The 24,309-nt window shown below is 40.8% G+C and overlaps 1 protein-coding gene across 1 annotated transcript; it reads right to left on the bottom strand.

Annotated features, from left to right (window-relative positions):
• Positions 1–1,238: 1,238 nt before the first annotated feature.
• LOC111866916 lies at positions 1,239–24,297 on the bottom strand. The gene is made up of 9 exons (XM_033752476.1): positions 24,149–24,297; positions 23,155–23,491; positions 17,900–22,631; positions 16,871–17,054; positions 13,803–13,908; positions 13,435–13,622; positions 10,773–11,025; positions 5,865–6,156; positions 1,239–1,589 (listed from the first exon to the last, which is right to left on the bottom strand). Exons 1-9 carry the CDS (start codon positions 24,218–24,220, stop codon positions 1,430–1,432), a joined length of 6,324 nt encoding a protein of 2,107 aa, XP_033608367.1. The 5' UTR covers positions 24,221–24,297; the 3' UTR covers positions 1,239–1,429.
• Between the last annotated feature and the right edge of the window lie 12 nt (positions 24,298–24,309).

Below are 24,309 nucleotides of genomic sequence, written 5' to 3'. Positions count from 1 at the left end.
CCCCAGCACCACTTTGTCCACCACAAATCCCACTTGACCAGACCGGGAATCAAACCTGGGCCACAATGGTGGGAAGCTAGCGACTAACCGCTTGAGCTATGGCATGGCCTACTTCCTATTGTAGCCATTGCACAGCGATGACTGTAAGATAGCACGTTACAGTATGCATTATATTTCTTCAGTCATTTTTAACATGGCCATATTCTGTTCATTGTTGAAATTGAAAACAAGTATGTTTCACAATCATGACAGATGAGGAAAATTCACAATATGCAGAAATTAATCCTGAAAACCATGCCTAGAATAAAAGAATATTAATTTAATTTGGAGGAAATGCAGAATTCTAAACAGCCTCTATGAGGACTGCAAATATATCTTGCCTCATTACTTGTATCTATAGAATTTCAGTTGTACTTAGTCAAGACATACCTAAAATGTAACAATTCCTTCAGAACTGTTCAGCTGACTTCACAGAGTCAAATGATACTTTAAAAATTATATTCTAGAAAATGGTAGACAAATTTCTTAATTTTGAATATCAGAAAGTACTTTTGCAGCCAGGTATATCAAACAGTTGCCTCATTTTGAAAGAAGGGACTGTGTAGTGTGTTTTCTGTCCATTTCTAGTAATTCCTCCTTCATTTGAAGTTCAGTGTTATACCATTCCTTGGAGAATTTACTTCATCCTATCCAACACAGTCTTAAATAAGTTATAGCTGTTGTACGTAAGTGTGCATCATTCAGAAAACCCTGTTTATCATATTAACAAACTCCATGAACGGAGAGAACACTTCTTCATGAACGAACAGTTGTTCCCCTACTGAAGAAATTCCTTGCCTTTTACAGAGCTTGAAAGTTTACAGCTGTGTTCATATGAAGCAGATGTTCACCAGGCTATATTTCACTTTATATCTACCCCAGTTTCACAACATACTTATATAAGCACATATGAAACAACTTTGATTAATCTGTATGTTACTTGACAGATTAACAGCTACAGTTATGTTACGTCAAACAAATGTAAGGATGATAAGTGTAATGCAGAAGAAAGGCATTATCCTGGCATTTTGCTAGAAAAATGCAAGAAACTCAAGAAAAAAGTCAAGACAATTCCCAAGATTTAAACAGGGTATTTCCCATTTACAAGTCAGCCAAGTTACCATATGTGATGTATTCAATTTCTGGGAAATAAATGGATCTAAGTCCATAAGGAAATATTTTATTGAAAAAAAAAAACACTCATTAGAAGTGTTCATTTATTAGGAGTTGATACTCCAACAGATCGTAATATTATGCACTTAAAACAGATACATATCACTTAATTGCATCTCAGTCAAGGAATTAAAATGCAGTGGAATATTAACAGTGAAAACTATTAAAATGTCAAATAAAGTGGAATAGTTACAGAACTGTCACAGTAACACGATTACTAATCAGACTTGCTGTTCCGTCTGATTTTAAATAATTTTCTGTGCCTGAATGCTGTGTAACGACGATGTGGCTCCATGGAAATTGACTGACGCAAACGTTCACATTTCACCAGCTCTCGCTGCTCCTGGTTAGTCATTGGTGTCATCGCATTATGGCGGCTGTAGAAATATGTATATATAAAAATTTGTCATTTCAGAAGATGAGTATAAAATGAAGATATAAACACTGACATATTATTACACTTCCAAACTGTGCATGCTAAACACAAAACCACCCAGGAATCAATGTGTACACAACACAGAAAAAAGTAATGCATCTGTCCTTCCACTGATTTGCACTGAAGCAGACACCATCCATATAGTAAAATTCAAGGGCCACATAGAGCTTATACAGCAGACACAGCCTGCAGAAAGAAATCATATTGTATGGTATCTCACTCAGACCAAGAGTTTGTTTCTATATGGAGGTCTTCATTTATCCATCTTTTCCCCAAGGAGTTACAAAACTAGATGTTTCTTACTTAGATCATTTGTTGGATTTTCCTTAACAGCTGTTTTGGCAATATCTCCCCCATACTGTGCATAGGGATTATACCTGTATATGCAGCTTAACTAGAAAAGCTGTCTTTGCAATATTGTGAGTGAACACCATTAACGTAATTAAATCAAGGCCAAGATGGGCATGGCATATAGCATCAACAAGAAATGCACATAAAATATTGGTCAGAAAACCTCAAACAGCAACACCACATGTGAGACCTAAGTGTCAATATTAGGTCAATTTTTAAAAGGACGTTAGATAAATAGGATGTGAAGGGATATACTGGACTAAATCAGTTTAGGATAAGACCTTTTGTCAACATGGCAATGAATATTCAGATTCTATAAAAGCACCAAGCCATGAAGATATATGGGGGAGTGGAGGTATAGATCCATGTGTTCTTAACCTCAGCACTAAGTGGAGATTGGTGGTCATTTCACACCTCAGCTACTTGAGCTGAGTTCAGTGGAGCTGGAGGGGGGGTGTTATCAGCTTATGTCAGCATGGTTACCACCAGTTTGGAAATGTAGCATCTTGGAGTGTGGTCAGGTGTATAGTACATTGTCTTGCTTGTTAGTTGGTCTCCGTAGGCAATGTTTTCCGCTCAGTGAGTAGCTCTGAACGTCACCATAGCAAGGGTACAGCTTTGCATGCAGCATAACAGCATTTACCTTTCAACATGGCTAAAGGTACGAGGCACTAACTATGCATGATGCACAGGCCTGACATATTGAGTACACTGGATGGCACTTAAGGGTTTGTCTATCCTCAATTCAGTGCAAGCAGTTCAAAAATCAGTGACACCAGCTTCGTAGCAGCACAATGTATGTCATACTTTTGTATATTGTTCACTTCATTACCAACAGAATGTAGTTCATTCTAGAGTCAGAAATATGATGAGTCCTATCTTTTGAAATATAATGCTGTACAGCCCACTAAAAGTCAACTGATGTTCTGGAGGAACATGTCACCTCGATCTTGGCTTTCAATGGACTATTGCATTATATCCCAAAAGACAGACCTCTTCATTGCCAGAACCCTACCACAAATATATTTACTCCAAAATTTCTCCCTTTTCTCCTGATTTCTACCAAGTGAATAAGTATTTTTATACATATACTTGGGTATGTTCTACACAACTTCCATGTGTTTCATTCAAATCTCAGGAACTATTCATTATCACAATTTAATTTTTTTTTGTTCCACATGGTATTTGTGTTTGATGTTACTATAAGCATGAGATACAATGTCTTCAGGAACAAATTATGCAAAACTAAAATATAAAACTCCACGGACTTTAGTCTGCAAGTGAACTATACCAACCAAGCAACTGCTGCTTGTCAGCGAAGTTAGTGCCAACTTTTGAAGACAGAGGGTGTCACGTGGTCAGCGCAACAGATCCCCACAGCTGTTAATCTTGGTTTTCTAGACTGGAGCCACTACTTTTTCCATTCAAATAGCTCCTCAATTATCCTCATGAGGCTGAGTGGACCCACTACAGAAAACATGGTAGCCCCGGGAATCAAACCCAGGAACTCTCACCACTAGACCACAGACATACTGCTGTTAATATAAGTGCACAGCAATGCTATAAACATGAAGAGGCTAAGATCATGTGAAAAACCTACACTACAGAAATAAAAAGCAATAAAATTAGTTTTAATGATGACCAAACAACTCTAGACCTATATAAAAATTGTGATGCCTTTTGAAGAAACTGCTTCTGCAATTTCAGTGTTAACCTCTTCATACAAATGCATACATTACTAAGTACATCCAACATGAAAGGGGGATGAGTTTGCACATTAGCATAAATTCATAAACTCTGTCCATTTATGTGAGACCAGATCATAAAATTCTGTCACATATCTTTACTGGATGACCAAAGGGCCTCAATAACCAATTATATTACAATTTTCTTTTTATTTATTTCATTAATGAATCTATACTTCTACTTATCTATACAAAATAACAACAGAACTGAACAGTATTTACTAAAGAAGCTCAAATGTACTTGAAACAAAATTTTATCCAGCACTGATCTCTCCAGTCTGTTTCCATATATACAGAGAACTGTATGAGATTAACATGGAAACTTACATAACAGATTATCATATATTCTGAGTCATCTGATACTGGAGTAAAAATGGGAATATAAAAAGGATGAATGTACAAGGGGTGGGCCCTCTTGGCCCTTGCACTGCGACCACAGTGATCTACTGTGCTTATATAGAAAGGATAGTATATCGGCCACTTACAGACTTCAATAAAGCAGCAAATTATTGTGGAGTATTCTCAATCAATCTGGTTTATCCACAAAACAAGTTAAAAATTATTTAAGTAAAACCTACAGCAAAGTCCATATAGGTAAACATCTACTGAACTTCCTATTCAGAAAAATCTGAAACTGGAGATCATTATCTCTGTTGTTTCCAACTTTGTTTTAGAATTTTCCCATCAGCAAGATATAAAAACTCAGAAGGGTCTAGAACTGAATGGAACCCAAGCTTCAGTCTGTGTTCACATTTTCTTCCTTGGGGTGGGGTGAAACTGAGTCCACTTGGTATGTCAGCCACTAACCGGCCCATTGTGCCAGTCCTGGATGATACATGATGATGAGTGTGGAGCAGTTTGTGGAATGAGAATTGGCAGGGGAGACTGAACTACCCAGAGAAAACCTGCCCTAGTGCCTCTCTGTCCACCACAAACCCCACATGACCTGACATGGGCTCAAACCTGGGCCACTGTGGTGGGAAGCTGGAGACTAACCACCTGAGCTATGGCATTGCCCTGTGTTCACTTTAATTTCTTGGTGAAAATACAAATACCATGAAAAAAGAACGTTAAAATTATATTAGACCTTAGTAAAGACTCTAGTTTTGAAATGAACTAGTAGTATATGTTCATAGCACAGTGAACTCCCCGTTTTCTGACATGTAAGGGGAATGGGGTGGCCTGTTACATGAATCTGGGGATGCAGATTCTTAAAGAAACCATACAAAGTCAAAACGTTTTCACCTTAGTTCTTGCATGGGAGTCTTCCTAGGAAACACAGTGCGCTGATGGCTGAAAGAGGTTGGATATACACTGTAATGTGACAAATTCAACTAGCCTCTAATGTAATGGCTGTCTGCATAAGGAAGGATGAGGGTAGTATTGCTAGTGGCAGCTGGCACAACTGCCACGTGGTTGGTGAATATATGTGCGTTGCAAATTTGTTTTTAAATAGCTTTATAAAAATAGAAAATAGTCTTTGAAATTTTTGCCACTTGGATAAGAATTCTGCCTGTTTGGGTACTGGATAACTGGCAGTTCATTGTACGATAACTAATAAATCCTTTGAAAGAGAACAATGTTCTATAGAGGATCTGTGGGTGTAAAAAAGAGAACTTGAAGAAAACTACATGACGAATTATAGAATACGCTTTTAACAGTTATTACAGTAGGACGAGGAGGACATGCAGTACACAGGAGAAATACAAAACTTTCATTGAACACCGTGAAGAGAAGATCGACCACTGGACTGGATTCATTGCCTCAGAACAGCACCCAGCAGTGGACTACAATGAACATGGTATTGAACTTTCAGGTGACATAAATGGTGAGGGAGTTTCTTGATCAGCTGAGTAATTACCAGCTTCTCAAGACAGACTCTGCTGCATGGAATATGTTATTTTACTTCTAATATTATGACTTTAGAGGATTATTTTATTTTAGATTCCTTTATATTTGGGTAAACATAGAAATTATTATGAACTCTTCATATTAGGTAATCAGAAAATGATGGAGGTTTTATTATGTCATTAATTTCAAGTCAAAAAGCAAGCCACACTTCAGGAATCATAAATATCCCAGTACTCATTCAGTAAGCAAATCTCAGTACACTTCAGTACCTGCTAGTGTGAGGTGTTTTAGAAGATGGAGTGGGTTTAAACTTTTTGGATTTCTTCACAGCAATAGGGGTGGTCTCCCTTTCGGAAGCCTGCAATGGACTAGTGTTGGTAGGAGTGGATGGAGGGATGGACTCCTCTGTGATGGTGTGCAGGCCTCTCAGTGCCATCGTGTGGGCTCGTGACTGCTGGCTTGGAGCATTCTGACGATGTAATTTTGGAACAGGCTGCTGTTTTTGGGGTGGTGAGAAAACGAACGCTGGCACAGGTGAAGGTGAAGCAGCAGCCAGTGATTCTGGAACACAGCATAAGAGATTATGCAAATATTATACAGTACCAGAATGCCAACAAATTATGGTAAGAACTGTGGTAGGATGTAATGCTAATCTAACTTAATGGTGCATGCAAAATCTTTCTTGAAAAGCGTATGATTATTCAACGTGTGAAGATACTTTCTGCTTCCATGGAACATGAGGGTTCATCATGGTGCTCACTAGGAAGCCCACCAGTTGAATGCAGCCAAAACTTTCACACCCTGATAATAATGAAATCCTACTTGATGTCTGTCTTGCAAATGCTCAATGAAGAATCTCTCACTAATCTCAGACTGATCTCTACTACTCCTTGAATTAAGGAATCCACTGCCTTTTATAATTTTCATGTGGCTGGGATTTTTTTTATTGCTAGTGGGGTGGGACTAGGTCCCTTGTACAGAAGCCACTTCTGGCCTATTGTACCAGCCCCAGATGATAGGTGAGGGTGATTGAGGAGCAATTGGTGGAATGAAGATTGGCAAGGGGAACCGAAGTACTCAGAGAAAACCTGCCCCAGCACCACTTTGTCCACCATAAATCCCACTTGACCAGACCCAGGATTGAACCCAGGCTGCAGCGGTGGGAAGCCAGCGACTAACCACTTGAGCTATGGCGCGACCATGTGGCTGAAATAGAAGTCACCATGTCCAAGGGTTCCACTACTGCTTTTCATGAATATGTTCTCTCGGAAATATGTATGAACAGTTGCCTAGCAAAACTGATAACTCCTCAACTGGCTCCACAATTCTTGCTTTTATGAGCGCTGCTCAGCAATGGACTGTTCCGGTTTGTTGTCCCAGAAACGTGTTTTAACAAGCCGTTGTCTAGCAATGGATTATTCCATCACACTGCTCCCTCCTTATGGTTGTTTGTCCCAAAAAGCCTATTGGTCTATCACCATTCCTTCTTTTCCAAGGTTTCTACTTGTGGCGCCATTTTCCTGCGGCTTGGTCTTTCACGCAGTGATCACTCTCCAACTGCGACCACCACTCCCTCCTTAAAGGTGCTCATCACGACCGACTCCCTTTTGAGTTTCCAGTCAATCCAGGTGAATCATAATTATCCAAAGTCTTTCTTTTCCAACAGAGGGGCCAAAACTATCCCAAAACGCTGGTGTTCCCACTTTTTCAGCTCATCTTATGCTAACAGTGCCAGTAGGTTCTACCATTTCAGAGTGGGCTGAACCCTCCACAATGTCCAGTTCCTGATTGTGCGCAACCCAACTGTAGAGCTGGCAATTCGCTTCACAATCTCCAGTACAGCAGTTTTCCTGTAGATCTTGGTGAATTCCTTCTTGCTTTGTAGCTGCTGTCTCACGCATCTGTTCCTTATCCCATATTTGCATTCCAGTTTCAGCTGACACCTCCTCCTGAACTTCTGTCCTTTCAAGGTTCTTTGTACCATGTTGTCCCTGGTCCAGATTTTCTTGATGACATTTCTCTTGCACCATGCCACTTTTGCACGGTAAGCCATCCTCATACCAGTGGCAGCCAATTTCTTCCAGGACCCACCATTTCCTTGGGTCCATTCCCGTGACTGACTACAGCACTCTGTGGCCAGATTCTGGCCCCTACACCGCTTCTATGGTGCTCTGCCAGTTTCCACTGCGGCCTGTTCCTTAGGGACCTCCCAATACACTGCCTCGGACTGCATTTCCTCTGGATCTGCCTTCAAATCTGTGGCCTCCATCCTTCCTAGACATGTCATCATCTTTTCATGATGCTGGGTATCCATCCAGGAAACGAAGGAAGCCATCTGAGCTTTCATCTTCTCTTTCAGGTGTTCTTGGCCGGCTCTTATTCCTTGTTTCATTTCTTCTTGGTCGCATCCATCTTTTCTTGCATGGTGTCCATTTTTTCTTGGTCGGCATCTGCTTTTACTTGGTTGGCTTTCATGTGTCCTTTCATGGCTTTCATGATGGCAGCCAGTGAACCTACCTGTGTTTCCATCATTTCTTTAATGGCTTTCAGGAGTTCCTTGTTGTCCATTTTTGTATGGCACTAACTATACAATGCAATTTTACATCCAATTATTCAGTCCAACTGATCAAATCCAACCAATTCTGACACCAAAATGTCATGTGTATGGGGTTTGCATGACTAATAATAATGGGTTTTGGATTTAATGATTGGGATTATTGGCACTTCTTTACAATTACAGTCAATTATAACAGCTCACACACTGAACTGCTTCTGAACATCTGTCTTGCAAACCACTATGAAGAATCTCTGATTGCTCTCTCACGAATCTCTCGAATGTCGCCAGAGCGTTGCAGAGGCCAAAGGGAATGATGGTAAACTGTCATAACCCTTGACCCATCAGGAATGCAGTTTTCACCTTGTCGTCTGGGTGTACATCCACTTGCCAACACCTGCTCTTCAGATCGAGAGTGGAGAACCATTCTACTCCATCCAGCATGTCTAGAGTGTCATCAATTCAGGGCAGTGGAAAACAGTCTTTCTTTGCGACATCATACAATCTCCTGCAGTCCACAGAGAAGTGGAGTTCCCCATTCTTCTTCCTGACCAGAACAATGGTGGACGACCAGGGACTGTCTTATTCCTTGATAATCCCACGGTGTTGCATGTCACTGAGCATCTCATTTACCTCCGCTTGTTTTGCTAAGGGCAACCTCCTCGGGGATTGGCGAATTGGTCAGGTGTCTCCCTTAGCTATGTGGTGATACATTTTGTTGGTCCATCCACAGCAAAGATGTCTTCATACTAAGCGAGGAGTGCGTCCAACTCCTAGAATTCTCTGTTGCTTAGGTGTGGCCTGGCCGCTGCAATTATGTTCTGTAATTTTAAGCTTGAGTCTTGGGCCTGGGGCTGTTCCACATCGGGTGGTCACCAGAATGACTGGCTCACAGTATTATAGAGGGGATCCACTTGTGAGCTTTCGGTCCTGACAGGTAACATTCAAGACCCTTACTGGTACTTCCCAGCAGTCTTGGACCAAGGTCCTGGCTATGTAGATTCTTTCAGGCAGATGGGCCTGTGGATTTGGTCGTACTAATCTTGCCATTACTATTCCCTTGTACTGTGCAGGTATCACTTGATCCTTCGACACTATCAGGCTGGAAGGCCAGGGTCCTACTCCGGGGCTCCATAGCAATACCACTTCCTCTGCCAGAGAGTGTTTGGTGCGCAAGGTCCACAGATGCATCACAGGCTCACAGTATGTCCAGTCCCAACATAAACTCATTGGTGATATCAGCAATGAAAATCCAAATTTCTGGTGGGTGCCATGTGAGGAAAACTGCTTTCAAGATGGGGAAGATTTCCCCAGTTACTGTCTGCAGTGTGAAACACTGGTTCAGCTGTCTTTCAGGCCATCCGGCAGGGATGTCTGGCCTTGCCACAGTAACGTACGCTCTAGTGTCCATGGTCACGAGGCACAGTTTGTCACGGGCTCAGCCCTGAGTGACCAGACTAGCACTGGCATTTTCTGTAATGACAGTCAATGCGTGATGTGGGGGCCTTAATGTATGTGGTGGCATTTGCCCTTTTCCACTGGCCCTCGCTCATTTCCCAAAGGCTGGCCATCCGTCCTGTTCACTTCTCTGCTGTTACTTGGTTGCCATTCAGAATTTCTTGGTGATTCCTGTTTGTCTCTTAGTGACCTACCTTCTTGCTTCTGGCACCAGTCATTTTCTGTCTTTCTTCCATAGGGGCAGTTACCCTCGAAGTATCTTGGCTCTCCACAGATACAGTATCCTGATTGTTTTGCATTTCTTTGTTGGTTGGGGGGCAATCAGCTCTCCCAGCACGTCTTTGTGCTATTTTTGTGGGGCTTGGCAGCTAGGAATACAGCGTGTAGTTCAAGTGCCTGTCTGCGAGCCTCATTTACTGTCTTCTCTCCTTCTAGCTGCAGCTGAATTTTTATGTTATGTGAACACTTTCCCTGCTTCTCTCCTTACCTGATCCTCAGGCAAAGCAGGGTAGGCACAATGAGCAAGCTGTGCAACAGCTGTGGCAAAGTCTTCCAGGGATTCCCCAGCCCTCTGGGTTCTCGTTAATTGAGACCAGTAAGTGGCGGTAAAGTGTTGGTCTCCAAAACGGTCCTCTAGGGCCTGTAGGAAGTTGGGCTTCTCAGAATGTCATACAGTATGTTGGCGGCCAGGCCTTTCTAGGCTGTGATCAAGTAGGTCAATTTTTCCTGGTGCAACCAATGGTTGTGTTTCCCTATGGTCTCGAACTGGTACCAGAACATGGCCCAAAATGCAGTACCATTGAATGTTAGTGGCTTTGCCATGCTTGTGCAGGCTCCTGGTCCACTTCCCTGCTCTATTCCCATCTGTGCCATGTCTACCATATGGTCCTTCTCTTGAGGTCTTCAAACCTAATACTCTGAATATATTTTTAATTTTATTGACACATGTTAAATGTCCAGCCAACATGCATAAGCAGGTTGGTAGTTTGTAGTTTGGGAAAATATGATATCTTTAATGAGCATTTTGAGCCAGATCAAAATGTGTAAACAGTTTGAATTTGAAACTGCTGCACTATAAATATAAGTCATGGTCACAGAGACAGGGAGGGATGAACAAAAAATTTTACAGATGACACAAGAGAGGGAGGGAGAAAACTGTACTCACCTTCCTTCTTGATAGTACCACCCACCAGGGTGGGTGGGGAGAAGCGAAATGAAGTGCTTGATGATGCAGAGCAATGCTCTTCCTCCTGAAGCCTGGCAAGACGTGGTGAGCATCGTATTTCTCCTTCAGAACGACTTCGTCCCATGCGCAGGGCCACAGATCGTGTGATATGACTTCCTGCTGAAGTCAAAGACGTATGACTGCTGCCAGCGTCACTGCTCACATTGCTGTCGCTATCACCTGGACTGGTTGCCTGTAGACAAAGAATACAGTACTAGAGTGGAAACAGCTTAATATGTAGGAAGATAGCTAACTTGAAAAGAAAATGTGTGCTCATTTCAGACTTCCATAAACTGCATTAGTAAATATACAGGGTGTCTGGATGAAAGGTATCCAAGATATGTAAGCAATGTCCGTCTTTTAGTGCACACTGTAGTGCCGAAACATGTTGTGAAGTAACATGTAAAATTGAGTGCACTAAAAGACGGACATTGCTTACATATCATGGACGAAGATCAGTGCAACAGGACGCTAAAATACAACATTATGAAAGGTATCCAAAATAAAAAAATTATATTTCAGAAACTAATTTTCATACATGTATTCAGTTTATGTCATCAGAAAGGAAAATTCTGAAAGCTTTTTTCACACCCGGCTTACGCACATGCACCAGTTGGTGACATTTGGCAAGCTCAGTAACGATGTCAACACCACAGGAACAGGTTCATTGCATGTTGTGGATAGCAGAATTGCAATCTTTTATGGCTGTCCAGCACTGTTTTAGAACACAATATGGAGATCAATGTCCTATATAGAAAAGCATTCGGTTCTGGGACAACAAACTGTGGACTAGTCCGCTGTGCATAAAATCTCCTGGAAAGACACACATTTCTAAGGAAAATGTCAATCTCATTTGAGAGCCATTCCAGTAAAGTCTGCACAAATCAATTCATGCTGCTAGCTTGCAGTTACATACAAATTCCATGTTCAAAATGTGCACAATGTGGTATACAAAAGGTTCCGCCTAAGAGTGTACAAGATTCAAATGATTCATGCACTAAAACTGAGTGACCAAGTAGCATGCACAAACTTTGCTGTGGACATGCTAGAAAGCGCTGACGCATCACTTGATTTCCTCCGCCAAGTGTGCTTCTTGGATGAGGTGACGTTCCATATCAATGGAGTTGTAAACAGGTACAACTGCAGGATTTGGGGCTGTCAAAATCCACATGTCACATGTGAGCCGGAGAGAGGGAGCCCCAAGGTGAACATGTGGGCTAGCTTAATGCGTAACAAGTTGATTGGACCATTTTTCTTTTCAAGCTGCCCCAATTACAACCTCAAACTATTCTCCATCAAGATGGGGCGCCACCACATTTCTGTCACATTAGGAATCACCTGCACAGAGAGATGGCTGGGAGATGAATTGACAGAGGCGGACCAATCGCTTGGCCTACTAGGTCACCAGATTTAACCCAACTGGATTTGTTCTTGTGGGGTTATGTGAAGAACATGGTCTACCAGATTAAGATCAATGACCTGCAACACCCTGAAAGCCCGCATAAAGGACACTGTGGCCACAGTAACACCAAACATGCTTCACGCAACCTGGAACAAGGTTGAGTATTGTCTGGATATTTGTCACGTCACCAAGGGAGCCCACAATAAAATTTATTGAGAAAGTTGTATACTCAGAAAAAACTCTGATAGCTTCCCTTTGTAATGGTGCAACCCATAAATGTGTATCACAAATGTTTTCTGAGATGTAATTATTTTATTTTGAATACCTTTCATCCTCTATACCCTCTATAAGGAGATGCATAAGACTTAAAAAAGGTAAAACTTACCTCTCTCTGTCAGAATAGGTGCAATTGTTTAAAAAATTTCTTACTGTTACGGAACTAGACAGTTCAACAATACCACCACCAACACAGTTACCATCACGACTGCTACTGTCATGATGACCACACCTACCACCACCAAATGACCATGATCACCACAACCACCACAACCAAACAAGCCCCATATGAGCCCTGTAGCTTGTACAGAAAAGTTGTGATAATTTTTAATGGAGGTGGATGTAGCATATGAAATGTTTTATGATTTTTGTACGATTGCTCCACAAAAACTGCATGACATGGAGTGCCGAATTTTCATACGAATATATATTTTTTGTGGAGTCTACAACCTCACCAACTGTGAAATTAGATAAGCCTGGGTTGTGGACTCCTGATGATTTGGCATGGAATGTATCCATCACAAAAGAAGGGATCATGTCCTGGATCCAATAAAAGCAGTTCACATCTTCACAAGCAATTTCCCTTAGCTACATTTTAATTCCATTCTCCCATTTCCATGTGCTTATTTTCCAGATACTAAAATATTGTAACCTATATGTTGTATACAATTCCTGCTCCAATACATGAACAATATTTGTTTGACGTAGGGGGAAGCTGTTTATTATCCCTGCACAGGGTTCTAACATTAATGCTTACATACACGCATTTCTTACACTTCTTCACATCTAACTATCTGCCGCTAAGCAATAATAATATTACCCACTGTTTCATATAAGAAGTCAGGTTATCAATTAAAAGAAAACATTATTTGCCTGGAGTAAGGCAAGGAGTGTTATTGTAAAATTCAGCATAAGCACTCTTACCCTAGGCTTGGTCCCTGAAGGTAGACCAGACACAGAACCTTGATCAGACATAGACCTAAGGGCAAGCTGAGCTTGCCGAAATGATCTACGTCTCACTCTTCCAAGAGTGACATCTTCTGAGTGGGTTGATGACGGAGAAGCACCAAGATGAATGGGAAGACTTGCTGCTGAATATGCATAAGATGATGCTGAAACAGATAACAGCTGACATAAGAATCCAACCTATCTAACAGGGACAATATATACATATTCTACAGAACAAAGGCAGTAATAGCCTGGTCATGGCTGTCAACATTTCAAATCTCATGTAAAATGGACATATTCAGCAGCATTTACAAAATTATGGTGCAAAAGGTATAATCACTTACCTTCAGACTTGGTGGGGCTGGGGCTATCTGAACGTGTCTCTTCTTGAAGTTTCAAAAGAGTCTTTCGACTGGATCTAGTCTCCATGCCAGCCCTACGTAACGGACTCTGAAAATTCAAGGAAGTATGCTGAACCCATTATACAGTAATTTATGCATGTATGTGACTGTACCATTCTCTAGCCTGAAGCAATGCAGTAAAAATTGTTACAGAACTTAAGCCTGTCTTCTGTGATATAACATCATGTAGTCTGGTGAAAGTCAACTGACATTTCAGAAGAGCAGACTACCTGTCTTTTAAGGTTGAAAAGGGTAAGCCACACAAAAAACCAGCATAAAGCTCGTACCTAGCAGGTTATGTGGGATTTCTTACTGTGATGATGAACATCAGAACTGGTAACAGCAGGGAGAAGCCACAGAAGTACGATCCCAGGCCTAGCGGCCTCCGTAGTCTAGGGGTAATGTTCCCACCTCATGACTCAAGGTACGCGGGTTCAAATCTGGTGGTCGTGGAATTTTTAAGGGCGGAAAAATTCAGGGAACAAGTCCTCCAGGAGGGACTTTAAGCCGTGGGTCCCGTGTTGTAGATTTATGGCACGTAGAAGATCCTCATGACTCTAGAAGACCTCTGAGCAAAATTAGGCAACAATTTCCCGCCCAAGTAGTTTCCAATGCCTCTGGTAGATGGGGGAAATATCAGGTACCAATGGCCGACCTCGTTGGCTGAACGGGGCTGATAGCATGCACCAGTACCGGTAGGGTATGGCGACAGTAGAAATTAAAGGGGGATGCACAATGGACCAATAACTGGTCTAAGTGCATGGGGAAACCCACCCCCTCTAATAATAATAATAATGATCCCAGGCCTAAAAATAATCCTTCAAAGAACGGGACCTTGCCTATGAGTGTATTAAAGTTTTACAAAGCAGCCAGAAAATGTATAAAATTTCACTGTTCAGTGAGATACCTACTGACCTGAGTGCCAAAAAATATCTGCACACTCACAGAGTAGATAATATTTGTAAAATGGTATAAAATCCTTTGAAGCCACAAAGATAGGCTTCTGAGAATGAGCTCATTTGTTTCTGAATGAATTATACAAATTTCAGAACGTCAACCATATTACTGAACCAAGTGAGTGTGTGTAGTAGGCTCAAGGCCTACCAGGGCATATCAACTGCATGCAATTCATGATAGGCATGTGTAACACTCAAATTTTTTTAAGATTGAATCAACAAAAAATATCCCAGTATTCATCTAAAAACTGAATTTTCAGTCTCAAATTCCGAGTTTTAAAATGACTGGTTTTCCTTTTCACAGTAGCATTAAAATTATCTGATCCATCAGAATCATAACTGTTGGCAACACTAGCATGGACAAACTTGTCAACAAAATCATTTTCTCCCTCCACCTTTCTTTCTATCCATGGCCTTGAACCTTGCACTTGTGTCTTACATACAATGGTTTATACAAGCTTTTGACTGGAAAGGCATAAGCAATACACTTTAGTGCACTGTAAAAAGCTCTCCAGTGCTGTAAATTGTGATTACAGTGAAAAACTGGCTTGGCAGAGAAAATTCTTGTTCTCAGCTTGATTCTAGAAATGTTTCCAAATTTTTGTCTCAAATTGAGAAAGGCACTCTCACACATGACATTAATGTCACAGGATCGCAGCGCCATGAAAAAATTTTATTTCTAAGACTTCCTGCCTCTTATCTTCAACAGAAATGATTTCTTCACACAATACAACTGCTAGAAACAGCATAACAATTCTTGCTTAGCCTAGGGCAATAAGTTTATATAGCAACTACCTTAAAGAATAAAACAGGCAGTGTGTCAGCTGCACCATTACAAACATGCGGATTAAAATCTAATTTGTTTGACACTATTAAGTTTATATCAACTTTCCAAAATTTCATCAGAATCAGATTACTGATTGAGATTTGAGAACAGGAATACCAAATTTATTTTTGTATGCTGATTAAATATTATTAAATCCTAAATTGTTTCAATCATGAATGACTATCTTCAGGGGGATGATGCCATATATTAAAGGAAACTTTACAGTTTACAAAAGATATAAAATATTTAAGTCATAAAACTTTTATAACAAGTTAAAACTATTATTACATTGAAATTCATCAACATCAACCATTGTTAAATGCATTTTCTTCATAACTGATGTGTCACACATCAGTATTGCTGTATTGTTTATTGCCATCTCATGCTCTTTTGTGTGGTGTCAATACAGTGACGATATGTGGCACTGCTGTGTTCTTCTTGAGAGATGAAGCACTCAACTATACTTAATCAGCATGGAAACAAAAACTGGATATATTTAGACAGTGTCCACACAGCTCATTGTAACCCATAAAGTATATTGGCAAAACGAAGCAAACCAAAGCAATGCCAAAACATTACACCAGTGTCGATGATAACTATATGTGCTTGAAATGTTCTACCATGTACATCAAATACCATGCAAATCAAAATCCATGTGGTCCAAATTAAGTCACCTTGTGTAGAGAGACATGCTGAACATAACAGCCATCATGCAAGTATTTGTCAAAAACCACCCACACTTAAAAACCATGTAAAACTGAATTCATGTTGATAGTACACATGTCAGGGACTTGAATGTACAAATACCTAAATACTCACATATTGTTCTTTTTTTATTGCTAGTGGGGTGGGACTAAGTCCCTTGTACTGCAGCCACTTATGGTCAATTGTACCAGCCCTATATGATAGGTGACGGTGATTGTGGAGCAATTGGTGGAATGAAGAGTGGCAGGGGAAACCAAAGTACTTGGAGAAAACCTGCCCCAGCACCACTTTGTCCACTACAAATCCCACTTGACCAGACTCGGGCTTGAACCCGGGCCACCGTGGTGGGAAGCCAGCGACTAACCGCTTGAGCTATGGTGCGGTCCTTACTCACATATTAGGTACATGTTTTGCCACTGGTGTCAGCCAAGTTCAAAACTCTATTTTTACTCATGTTCTTATATTAACATATGCATTTTGGTGTGTGTGTTGGGGGGGGGGAAGCAAGAGTTATTGTTACTCACCTCTGTTGGGGGAAGGTGAACAGTGGATGCCTGTGATATTGAAGATGGACTCTCACACAGGGCACGAGACCTAAGACGAGAAGATGACCGTGTGCCTGCACTCGAAATTTGTGAAGATGACTTGTCTTCTTCTCCAGAATCAACATCATCTGAATTCTCTGGCAGTGATGGAAGTTTCCTATGCCTGTTGCACAGTACACAGAAACCCCTCCCATCAGATCAATGGTTACAATGAACACTGAGCAATATCACTCCCACATATCTGGAATATTTAAATGTAAGAAAGAGGAAAGAATGGGAGAATGGAGAATTTTTAATGGACAGTTTTGCAAGGGTAAATATTGACTACTGTTATAACCACACACTAAATGATGCACAAAGTCTGGAAGGACACAAATTTCTTACTCCAAATGTGGGTTATTTGCTAAATCAAAATTAATGAAATTGAAGAAAATAATGTACTGTTTATAATGGGTTCCACTGAGAAGAAAAAATACTCACTAAATCCAGAAACATTAAATCAGGATTTCATTTTATCATTATCTTTCCTAGAATTCTGCCTAGTTGGCCAGTTACATGCTTTATTAATGAAATAGAAAACTATTTTGGGGTGGGATGATATATCAGATAGAACATAATTTCACTACCCTCTCCTACTTGAATGTCGTTCTCAACCTTCTTGTCAAGAGGAAGAGGCTCTGGTGACTAGGTTACACCAACATGAAGTACTGATATACACAAAACATATCCAATGGTACTAACCCTACTGATGGATACGCCACATGCTAGTAAGGAAATGGGGAACATTTTCTTACGTTCTAGGGTCTAAGAAACAGAATCACACTGATCACTGCCCACGAAAGACACTTCACAGTAGTTCATGCTCTTGTATCTCTGCAACTGAAATGTCAACATATACACCAGAGTATCACTTAAATTTACACGGCTGCAAAATCAACATGGTATGGTACCTTGAAGAGGTTGCCTGGTTGCCTCCCATACAAACACAGATTTATTGAAATTTCTCACCTAAGCTGAGCTAATGGCAACTTGGTGAGCTCAAGACTGCGCTCCAACACTAAGCGCTGATGTCGAGTTAGCCGCCGGTTTGTGGTATATTCCTCAATCACCTGCCGAGTTCTCAAACTGTCTCCTCTGGTTGGAGAGCATGCTTTTCTTTTCCATTGTACACTTGACCCTGAAGACCTCTCACTACATGAACTATCACCCATTCTTTGTGACCCAATATCTGATCTCCGAGACTTCTTAGTGGATGTACTGTTGTCAGTTATGGACCCAGTATCAGCAGTTGTGGTCCTAGCAGAAATTCCTAATGTTGATCTTGTGAACCTCCTGCTTTCTATATTAGGCACAACTGGATATTCACACTCAGATTGTGCTTTCCTGTATGGCTGACTGGGTATATTACTCTTGAACCTAAACAATTCATTTGGTGGTACAGAGGGACCAGAAATGCCTTGGTCATCCAGTGCGGACACAGAAATAGCTCCACAAATTGCCTTAGATGTCTTTTCTTTCTTGCAATCTGTTTCTGCTGCCAGGTCATCATGATGCATACCACTTGGGGGTGTTAAATCCAACTTGACACTTCCAGCATCATGTACATTGCCACTTGAATGGCTCTTCTTAATTTTACCCCTTACATCCTTGCTCTCTCTCAAGATTTTGTTAATGGAGCTACCTTCAATTTTTGCATTAGAGTCTTCTAAATCAGAATACTTAACCTCCATAGTACTTCCAGTATTTGTGTCAAAATTACTATGTGATGGTCCTGCTTCGCTATATTTCTTCTTTGCTTTCCTTCCAAAATTGTCAACTTTTTCACTTGAGTTATTTGTACGTGGTCCTTCAGTACTTACTCCTACAATATTACCATCCACAGGGACACCTCTACTGGAACTTTCTGTTTCTTTAGTATTTTCAATCATTTCTTCTGATGCTTCATGAACAGCACCTAAGATGACATTTTGCTGAATCAAACCTGCGCGACTGGGCCTGTTTGCGTGCATTTTGTTGTCTTTAACATCTGTTCCTTCATCACCTTGTGCAGAACTACATCTGCTACTAGCAGATGAGTGTCTGCTTCTAGCGCTACTCTTTCTTGTACGCCTTGCCCAGTGAGCACTCTCCTCCCGAACCACAGTACTGGCATCACTGTTCACAGACGAAGATGTAGGCGATCTGTTTTCATTACATACAAAATCAGCTGCCAAAGTAACATCTCTGCTGTCAACACTACTGGCTCTACTGATGGGTCTGTAATGAGAATCCTCCTCAGTAATATCAATGCACTTAACAGAATCTGCCGCCTCAGGCTCATCAACTTTGCATTTATCAGAATCTGCCTTTTCTGATGGTATATCCACATAGTGAGCAGAATTTACACCACTGTCTGGCTTTCCAGCTCCAGTATTCTGAGACTCTTCCTCAATTACCTCAAGATTTCTGTGGACAGATCCGGCTCTACGGTTAGGTTTGCGAACTCTTTTTTTAACAGACTCTGCCTCACTAGTTGGAACAACTTGCTGCTGAGCAGAACCTCCTCTGTTGCTAAATTTGTGGGCTTCTTTTTTGTTATCATCTGCCTCATCAATTGGAACATCCTCATGTTGAATGGAACTTACTCTACTGACAAGTTTCTGGACTTTTCTGTCAGAAAGTCCTACCTCATCTGATGAAACATCCTCACATTGAATGGAACTTGACCTACTCTTATGCTTACGAACTGCTCCTTCCTCACACTCTGTTTCACCAGCTGAAACTTCACGTTGAACAGAACTTGCTCTGCTGCTAGGTCTGCGGACTTTTTTCCCACGTGCCTCAATTTCATCTGAGTGAACATCCTCACGCTGAACAGAACCTGCTCTGCTGCTAGGTCTGAGAACTTTTCTTTCATATGTCTCAGTTTCATCTGAGTGAATATCCTCACGCTGAACAGAACCTGCTCTGCTGCTAGGTTTGCGAACTTTTCTTTCACATGTCTCAATTTCATCTGAGTGAATATCCTCACGCTGAACAGAACCTGCTCTGCTGCTAGGTTTGCGAACTTCTCTTTCACATGTCTCAGTTTCATCTGAGTGAATATCCTCACGCTGAACAGAACCTGCTCTGCTGCTAGGTCTGAGAACTTTTCTCTCATATGTCTCAGTTTCATCTGAGTGAATATCCTCACGCTGAATAGAACCTGCTCTGCCGCTAGGTTTGCGAACTTTCCTTTCACATGTCTCAATTTCATCTGAGTGAATATCCTCACGCTGAACAGAACCTGCTCTACTGCTAGGTTTGCGAACTTTCCTTTCACAAGTCTCCATTTGATCTGAATGAATATCCTCATGTTGAACAGAACCTGCTCTGCTGCTAGGTCTGAGAACTTTTCTCTCATATGTCTCAGTTTCATCTGAGTGAATATCCTCACGCTGAATAGAACCTGCTCTGCCGCTAGGTTTGCGAACTTTCCTTTCACATGTCTCAATTTCATCTGAGTGAATATCCTCACGCTGAACAGAACCTGCTCTACTGCTAGGTTTGCGAACTTTCCTTTCACAAGTCTCCATTTGATCTGAATGAATATCCTCATGTTGAACAGAACCTGCTCTGCTGCTAGGTCTGAGAACTTTTCTCTCATATGTCTCAGTTTCATCTGAGTGAATATCCTCACGCTGAATAGAACCTGCTCTGCCGCTAGGTTTGCGAACTTTCCTTTCACACGTCACAATATCATCTGAGTGAATATCCTCACGCTGAACAGAACCTGCTCTACTGCTAGGTTTGCGAACTTTTCTTTCACAAGTCTCCATTTGATCTGAATGAATATCCTCATGTTGAACAGAACCTGCTCTGCTGCTAGGTCTGAGAACTTTTCTTTCATATGTCTCAGTTTCATCTGAGTGAATATCCTCACGCTGAACAGAACCTGCTCTGCTGCTAGGTTTGCGAACTCTTCTTTCACATGTCTCAATTTCATCTGAGTGAATATCCTCACGCTGAACAGAGCCTGCTCTACTGCTAGGTCTGAGAACTTTTCTTTCACATGTCTCAATTTCATCTGAGTGAACATCCTCAAGCTGAACAGAATTTGCTTTGCTACTAGGCCTGTGGACCTTCTTATCATGACTATTTATAGCAGATGGAATATCCTCACATACAACAGAACTAGCTCTGCTGGCAGGTTTACATACTTTTCCTTCATCAATCATACCTTCAACAAAGCGAACATCCTGATATTGTGAAGAACTTGCTCTAGGTTTGCAGACTTCTGTTTCACATTCCTCAGTTTCATCAGAGAGAATACTGTCACGTTCAACAGATCTTCCTTTACTGCTAGGTTCACAGGCTTTTCTTTCATATGTCCCAATTTCATGAGATGGAACATCGTCATGTTGAACAGACCTTGCTCTCTTGCCAGATTTGCAGACTCTTCTTTCACATGTCTCAACTTCATCCAAAGGAACATCCTCATGTTGAACAGGACTAGCCCTACTGGATGGTTTATCCAATTCTATTTCACAAGTCACACTATCAACATCTTCACGCTGAACAGAACAAGCTCTGCTTCTAGGTTTGCAGATCACATTACCAGACATAATATGATGTTCACTGGAAACCGCAGTGCTGCTTGATTCATCAGCTTTGCTTCCATAAACCTCTTCATCAATCACTTCAACATCTCTCTGCACAGCTCCTTCTCTGTCACTTTGTTTGGAGATCCCCGTTTCATGGGAATCCACATCAACAGCTGGAATATCATGTTGAAATGAACCCTCTTTGCTATTCAGTTTGCTGCCTGTTGTTTTATTAGAATCTACCACACCTACTGAAACTGCTGTACTTGTTAACCTATCAACTTCCACTTCACTTGACTCTGTCTTTTGAGATTTCTCTCTTGGAACAGAGCATTCTTCAACAACAGCTCTATGAATTCTCCCCTCTTCACACTCAGAATGAACGTTTTTTTCTTCAGTAGTGACTTTATTATTTCTGTACACTTTTATGTCCCGAGATTCTGTATTTTCATCAACATGAATAATATCCCTTGGAAATGAACTGGCCCTCCTGCTTGTTTTTCGGGGTTTCACATCTTGACTTCTCCCTTCAAAATCGCTGCTAAGTTGAAGCTTGTCAACAGGAGGAGAGCTACTTTCAGAAGTTTTCCTTGCTTTTATCCCACATCTTGTTATATCTAGTTCTTGAACTGCTTGCTGGGAACAGACATTACTGACTCCAGAACCAACCGTCCTGCCATGCAGTACCTCTTCCTCTAGCACAGTTATCTCCATTACATCTGTCCCATCCTGTTGTAATGGTTTGGGAATGTTCTCAGTGGATGTTAGCTGAACAGCAATGTTCTCATCCTTTTGTGCCAATTTCTCCATAACAATTTGCTCTTTCTTCTGTCTTACTATCAAATCATGTTCCTCCTCAACAAACTTTCCATCTTCAGTAAACACTTCTGCTGTTTCAGGTACCGTTACACTCTCTTCTTTCATTTCACTTAAGACCACTTTGTTTTCTACAGATATTTGTGTATTAGGTTCATTTCTGTCATCTGTTTGTTTTGGTTTAGAAATATGACTGGCACTTATTTCCACTTCAAAATCCATCATATGTTGATCCATTATTAATGCTCTGTCACCAGCATTCTCCTCTTCACAAGACAACTCCATCACCTCAGAAACTTTCCCTTGACTCTGTTCATATTTACTGATTTCATTAACACTGATGCAGGTCTCGAAGTCCATTGGTTCCTTTTCTATTAACCCTTTAACACAAGGTTCATTATTCTTAAACATACCAGCAACAGAAACTGTCTGTACTTGGGTAGGTTTTTTGTGAGAACCCTCTTCTTCTATCATATCATCATCAGATGTATGAACCTCAACACTCAGTTTTGGTTCATCAGTAACAATATCATACTCATCCAGAACATGCTCAGTGTCAGAACCAGAGCTGGTTTCTTCATTATCTTCTTCCTCCTCATATTCATCACACTCTTCCTCGTCTCCTTCACTCTCATCTTTACTGGAAAGGTCTTCAGTTATATGTTTGCCTTCTGCAGCACTCTGCTTGCCTTGTTCAATCTGAAAAAGAGGAAGAGTCAACTACTCAAGATATTTGAGTTCAGTTAACAAATATTCAGTCATGTGCAAAACAGATATCAGCAGAAGGAAGCAGCATTTAAGTAAAGCAGGAAAGGACACAAATAATAACAATGTGAAATTTATTTCATACAATATTGTGACATGTTGNGGTCTCGAAGTCCATTGGTTCCTTTTCTATTAACCCTTTAACACAAGGTTCATTATTCTTAAACATACCAGCAACAGAAACTGTCTGTACTTGGGTAGGTTTTTTGTGAGAACCCTCTTCTTCTATCATATCATCATCAGATGTATGAACCTCAACACTCAGTTTTGGTTCATCAGTAACAATATCATACTCATCCAGAACATGCTCAGTGTCAGAACCAGAGCTGGTTTCTTCATTATCTTCTTCCTCCTCATATTCATCACACTCTTCCTCGTCTCCTTCACTCTCATCTTTACTGGAAAGGTCTTCAGTTATATGTTTGCCTTCTGCAGCACTCTGCTTGCCTTGTTCAATCTGAAAAAGAGGAAGAGTCAACTACTCAAGATATTTCAGTTCAGTTAACAAATATTCAGTCATGTGCAAAACAGATATCAGCAGAAGGAAGCAGCATTTAAGTAAAGCAGGAAAGGACACAAATAATAACAATGTGAAATTTATTTCATACAATATATTTTCATCTACAATGCAACTTACTTGTCCCCTTTCCTTCTCACAACAGGTTTCAGCTGTATACAGCCATTATCAAGTGTCTCTAATTTGCTAAAAGTGTTGCACTGTATTGTATGTCCAACTTCTCACATGTGAATGCAATATATTTTAACTTAAAATAAATGGACCTTTATTAAAATCAATAAAAACTTGTTACAATTTAGTTAAAATTTCAATATTTCGCTTGGGGTTGTCATCCATTCATCCAAATGAAACTGTGTGAGGTTATGGATTTGGATTTATTTGCGCAGAGGCATGAGTGTTTGTGCATTACTATGCAGTTCCCAAGTATGTTGGTGTAGTTACCATGTATGCACCTCTGACTGTAGGTTCTCCACCCTGCCTGTACAGAAGTGTTGTTTATCATTCTGCATATGTAGACCTTAATGCAACAGGATGCTTAAATACAATATAACCATGTGAAATCCTACCAGACAGGTTTTAGCATAAACAAATACTTACCTTTTCTTCCTCAGAGTCAGAGTCCAGAATGACAATGCTTCCCTCGTCATCACTGGGTGGTTTCTTGGCCATGCCAACTTTAGGATGCTGCACCACTCGTTCAAATACTTTTTCTCCATCCAGGTCCTGTGCCCAGTACAGTATGTGAACTTACAAATTCT

This window comes from Cryptotermes secundus, unplaced genomic scaffold, assembly GCF_002891405.2.
Source record: "Cryptotermes secundus unplaced genomic scaffold, Csec_1.0 scaffold899, whole genome shotgun sequence".
NCBI lineage: Eukaryota > Metazoa > Arthropoda > Insecta > Blattodea > Kalotermitidae > Cryptotermes > Cryptotermes secundus.
Note: the sequence above shows the minus strand (reverse complement) of the source record. Positions and strands in the feature narration are given on the sequence as shown.

Coding starts and splice junctions, on each gene's coding strand:
- LOC111866916 (XM_033752476.1), bottom strand. CDS start 24,220: ATGGCCAAGAAACCACCCAGTGATGACGAGGGAAGCATTGTCATTCTG. Junction 23,492..24,148: donor CTGACTCTGAGGAAGAAAAG/GTAAGTATTTGT, acceptor CCTCTTTTTCAG/ATTGAACAAGGCAAGCAGAG. Junction 1,590..5,864: donor AAAACACCTCACACTAGCAG/GTACTGAAGTGT, acceptor ATATTTCTACAG/CCGCCATAATGCGATGACAC.